General features: G+C 42.7%; 1 protein-coding gene across 1 annotated transcript; it reads left to right on the plus strand.

The window, feature by feature from the left end:
• The first annotated feature begins 311 nt into the window (after nucleotides 1-311).
• tmem256 (transmembrane protein 256) lies at nucleotides 312-2,233 on the plus strand. Its single transcript, XM_076144043.1, has 4 exons — nucleotides 312-646; nucleotides 1,017-1,054; nucleotides 1,220-1,300; nucleotides 1,803-2,233. The coding sequence occupies exons 1-4, from the start codon at nucleotides 565-567 to the stop codon at nucleotides 1,944-1,946; spliced, it is 345 nt and encodes a 114-aa protein (XP_076000158.1). The 5' UTR covers nucleotides 312-564; the 3' UTR covers nucleotides 1,947-2,233.
• The last annotated feature ends 3,193 nt before the right edge of the window (nucleotides 2,234-5,426 follow it).

A 5,426-nucleotide genomic window follows, 5' to 3' on the forward strand; every position in this document is an offset into this window, starting at 1 on the left:
ACTTTCACCTTGGTTCAATGGTGGCTAAAATAATTTGTTTGTGGTTGATTCAGGGCTTTGAAAGCACAGAATCAAGAGTACACAAATTGGTAGAGAGATCTGAGATACAGGATTTAAAGTTTGCTTCTCTGGTTAGCTGACTAAACAGAAACCCACGAAATTAACCGCAAAAGAAAACCAACTACTGAGACTGGTCTATTCGCTGAAACTGCTGCACACAAGCCGCCATTTTGTTTCAGGGCTCCCTGCTGATAGTCTTTAAACTCTCCTGTGTGGTGCCCGGAAATGAAGCCAGTTTCATCCCGTCGTCGCGCTGCATTTACGTACTCCGTAACGTCGTACTTCAGTCGAGACAAGACAAGGAGTACCACTGGAACTAATTTAAGTGTAATTTATTTTGTGTACTTCTATTACACTGTACGTTGTTGCTTATTATCTCGTTACTTTTACTATATGGCCGGTTTTACAATAGAGTGCGAAGCTGAGTTTTGAGACGTAGGCGTTTGAACGATTACATTGAAGGCAGCAACACCAACGGTCTTCCGCAGAAGACACAGCTACAAGATGACCGCCTCTGTTGTTGTCCGAAGGTTGGCGGCGCTGTCAGGGACAGGAGCGGTGGCTGCGGGGGCATACGGGGCTCACGGTATGGACTCAACATGTTGGATAGACACATCACTTAAGTTTCGGCGGAATATTACGCTCAGGAGGGGCAGCAATCTCACGTGTTCGCTAGCTTCACGTCCCAAAGTTTCGAATTTTACGTTGACCTGCGTATACACGGAGCTCGTTACTCTAAAATAGGAAACGGTAGATGTTACTAATATGTATGACGTTCTGGGAAATTCCGCATTTACAGTGAGCCATCCAGTAAAGCAAAATGAATAATTACAAGGTCATGTGAATGAAATGTGTTGAAATAATTTAGTATTTCCCATCATTGTAACGTTGTGTTAAGGTACACAGCGTCACATCATGAACTCCATGTGTTATGTTTCTGTTTTGTTTCATTTTAGGTTTCAAAAACAGCGACCCTGAGGATTACCAGCGAGTGGTATGTGAAGAGTATAATTTTAATTAGAAGTCCAAAAATAATGGGGAATGTTCACTTCAGATTAGAGGTCCTCCTGTAGCTCACAGAGACCTGTCTCTCAAGTAAGACCTTGTCTTACCTGTCTATTTTAAGATTCACTAAAATTAAGATTTTGTGTCCCTTCAGCTATTTGAAACGGCCAACAAGTACCATTTCTACCACAGCTTTGCTCTGCTGGGTGCTGCCCACTGTGGCAAACCTGCTTTGGTGAGTATAGAAGCCAATACCAATCCCCAGGCCTGGATACACTTCACTAACCTTTCAAATTGAACTAGACTGATATTGTCATTCCCATCATTCCTCTGAACATCTGTATTCCTTTAGGCCATAATTATAGTTTTTTTGCACAAGCCACTTTATTAGATATATTAAATTGTTTCATATTCATTGGTCTTTGTGGTGTTCATCTCTTAACCTGGAATGACAAAATGTTTTAATAGGCAAAGCTGTGGGTTTATGACAAACAGGAAGCAGAGGTTGCCAACATTTTTGTATGCTGATCAGCTGTGTGAAGTGTGATAACTGTGTTTTCTTTACTTGTTTTGAGAAATTTGTAACCCATCATAACACAGTTTCTCTGTTAATCGTGTTTTCAATTTTACAGCAGCATTCAATTTAGTTTGGTACTGATAAGAAGAGCAACTACTTATTAATGCCAACAAGTTCAAATTAATTCTCTGTTCTTCTCCTGTATCTCCCCTCTGAACAGGCTGGTGCCCTGCTGATATCAGGCATGGGGATGTTCTGTGGCTCTCTGTACCACCAGGCCTTGACAGGGGACCCTGCTCTACGCAAGATGGCTCCTGTGGGGGGCGTAGCTATGATTGCTGGCTGGCTGGCGATGGTTCTCTAAAGCCTTTCAGCTCCCATCACCTCTGCAGGACATTTAACTGTCAGCTGGCTAATAGATGAACTGGAAAGGTTGTGACAGTTGGCAGAGAGGTTAGAAAGGCCGTGTTACTATGTCACCCGTCTAACCACTCCCTTCCTCTGGGTGGTGGGTGTCAACGCTAGATAAGGTCACAGCAGGATTATGACTTTTCTGTTTTCTGACCGGTGTCCATTGATAACAGAAAACATATTCTTACAGAAACATACAACAAGAACAAATAAACAACTATAATTATGTACATTTCTGTAGTCTGTTGTGCAGTCTGATTTGTCTTTACGAGGGATTTGAATTACCACTCATCTCATCACTGCCTTCCATTCATGTATGTATATTCATGACCCATCCAATCATTAAGTGACTGATCCATTTTGAGACAGAAGATGAGACTGGAAACCCATACAACATTAAAAAGAGATTGATTTAATAATAATTTAAAAAAAAGTTATATTGTGATTTTTTGTTTATTTTTTTTCTGTGTGGGCTAACGATATAAATTTTAACATTTGTAGATTACAAGGAATGCTGAAATATGTTATCAATATATCAACATATCTTTGGTAAATTTACATTGTCTGAACCCAAACCAGATGACAACTGTCTTTTCACTTTTCCAGCGTCTTACCTATGTCTTCTCGATTCTGAGACTGACGGAACACAAAGAGTTAATTACTCGCGGCCTCTCTTTAGCTGGGTCCATGTTCCACCTACTCTGTATTCAAATTCAAAGTCAAATCCATTGAAACACTAATTTGCCTTCCTGACTGTAGGCCTACGAATGGGGAACTTTAGAAAATAGCTTTATAAATCTCGGGGTCAATTTGCTGGGGTCGACACATAAGCTGAGGCTCTGCTCGGAGAAGGCAGCGCTATTGACTGAACACATTGCCAATGAGCTCCTGATCACGAGTCATAAAACCCTCATCAGAATTAAGTAGCCATTGGGAAGCTTTCTGCAATTCCAGGGCCAAGCAATCACACAGTAAAGAAATCTTAAAAACCCAGTCACACATCATAGCGACTTGTGAAATTGTTCCTCTGCATGACTCATCTCTGAAAGTTTGTGGGAGACTCCTGACTCGAAAGTTATAGGATGTCACACACGCCTAAGGCCCCACCTCACATATTCTGTGCTAAACACGAAATGGAAAATCATCTGATTCACCATCATGTGAGCTATTTTGACCACTTTCACACAGCTTGTCTCATTTTAGATCTCTGTGCTTCTCTCCTCTGAGGCTTTCATTCAGACGTGTGGATCCGATTGCTCATTATCTCATCCAGCACATCTATCAAGTGGATAACAGTGTTTTACTCTGCCAAAGCACATGAGAGGGTGAAAAATGGAAAATTAGATACAGGGAGGCGCTCATGCCCTTAGATTCCCTTTTCACAATCACCCCACATTTCAGCATTTGCTATGGTCAGTGCTCATTTTGAATTTACATTAGTTTTCTGGGTTGCTGTTTAATCTGATGGCCATAAAGCAGGATGGCCATCTGAACCCAATGGTGGAAACCTCACTGTGGCAACTGGGAGATCAAGAAGACTCTTATACTAGAAACTAGATATTGTTAATTCTACCGCCAGGAACTGTTCTTCCCTGCACTTCACAAGCTTTGTTCTCCTTTATTTCTCTCCCCAAGAATCTATTATTTAGTTCCTGTTCCTGTCATGTTTCAGACAGATTTAATTAAATGAGCGATTTCTGTGGAGGAACAGCTCCTTCCTCCATTGATCTCTTGGTCTGAGTGTGTTTTGGTTAAAGGCGAACAGCTGTTGGTGTCAGAGCCATCAGTCATGTACAAGTATGGGAATGGAGAGCTTATAGGAAATGGCAGACTGTCTAGAATGGCATGCTCCTCCTGATCCTCTCTTGCAGGACTGACATGGAAACACTTCACCCTGCATGATTACACAAAGCCTCCTTCCTCTAATTCACATGTACTAAGAAACACACAAAAACCCATCCACAGACACACACAAGCACTATATTAAAGTACAGGCTGTGCAATACACGGCACAGCAGCACCAAATTCCTTCTCAGTGGTATCAATCAAATATTGCGGCTGACACAGTGAAGCAGAATGGTTATAATGGCCGTCTAAAGAGTTCCCCCGTCACTGTCCTCCTGCTGATCTTTTCAAGCCACTGAGACGACGGTCACTGCTATCACTCCCTCAGAGGAATTATTCCCTCACTTCAGTGGACACAGAGGCCCCACTTTAAGTAATGACTGCTATAGCCGCCTTATCCGAGCTTTATACCTCATCATTTCAGCTCAGTCTGCACCACAGTGACGGTGGCAATGCATCAGAGGAATTAGAGGCACGATACAGGGGAGAGCAGCCATTGTTGCCATATCACTCCAAGCCCCATCAGCAGCCCTGTCAGTGAGTAATGGGAATAGTTCTTTGACAGCTGGAGGATGTTAGCTGGTGATAGTCGTCGGGGTTGAAGAGAGATTATGTAAGTTGCTGGATACGTAATGACACTTTCAACCAACCATCCTCAGGGGGGGGGGGGGGTCACAGAACCAAACTGGGTGAGGACTAACTGTTGGGGGAGAGTCCTTTTATTAGCATTAGCATTACACCACCAGGCACCACCGTAAACAATAAACTTTTATTGTATATTGTGGCTAAGGTGATGCTGTGGGTGTTTTTGTATATTCCCCTTGCTAGTATGAGGAAGGAAGTTGCAGTTTGAAAACTGAAGTGAACTTCAGGGAAAGCCTACTTCAGTTAGTGGAGTGCCTCTGCTGTCACTTTGTCTCCCAGGGTCGTGTCTTACCCCTCATTTGGCAGACGAGTGGTGCATTCCCTCAACTTGCTCCTCATTAAGTGCTGTTTGGTACAGTATTATCCTGACACACTATATTCTACTTATGCCACAGAATCAGTAAGGCATCATTGACGCTGGACATACAGAGCTCCCTCACAGTCACAGTCAGTGAGTGCAGCGTGTGAGGGAACAACGATCCTTGGATGGGCTGGCTAAGGGAGAGAGGTCTGACAGGTTATTCCACAGACTTTAAATCCAGGGAAGGGAACTCTATACACCACACCTTATAAGGAAAAAGCTCTCTATTGACATATTTAACATGTGACTTGTGAATTATTATTTTTGATTGACCTCATGGAAGATGTGAAGACACAGGTGGCAGGTTTGGGCTGAAGCAGAAACACTAAAGTCACTCTTTCGTCATTTTAGGTATAATTGGGAGTTTTAGCAACCCGGCACACCTTCACATAGATAGATAGAGATAGAGACAGACAGACAGACAGAGTTTTATCTCTTTATAGCTCTGGATCCATCCTCATAAATTAAAGCAGACACTTCTTTGTGTAATACCCTCATCTTTTGTCGCTCTTTTTCTTCTTTTTCCCTCTCACTTTCTTTCCGTTCCAATCCCGCCCTCACGGTGTTGGGATCTGGCGCATA

Source organism: Genypterus blacodes, unplaced genomic scaffold, assembly GCF_046128005.1.
Source record: "Genypterus blacodes isolate CSIRO-AG114 ecotype Tasmania unplaced genomic scaffold, CSIRO-AGI_Gbla_v1 ptg000001l_1, whole genome shotgun sequence".
Classification (NCBI taxonomy): Eukaryota; Metazoa; Chordata; class Actinopteri; order Ophidiiformes; family Ophidiidae; genus Genypterus; species Genypterus blacodes.

Coding starts and splice junctions, on each gene's coding strand:
- tmem256 (XM_076144043.1), top strand. CDS start 565: ATGACCGCCTCTGTTGTTGTCCGAAGGTTGGCGGCGCTGTCAGGGACA. Junction 647..1,016: donor GGGGGCATACGGGGCTCACG/GTATGGACTCAA, acceptor GTTTCATTTTAG/GTTTCAAAAACAGCGACCCT. Junction 1,055..1,219: donor CTGAGGATTACCAGCGAGTG/GTATGTGAAGAG, acceptor GTGTCCCTTCAG/CTATTTGAAACGGCCAACAA.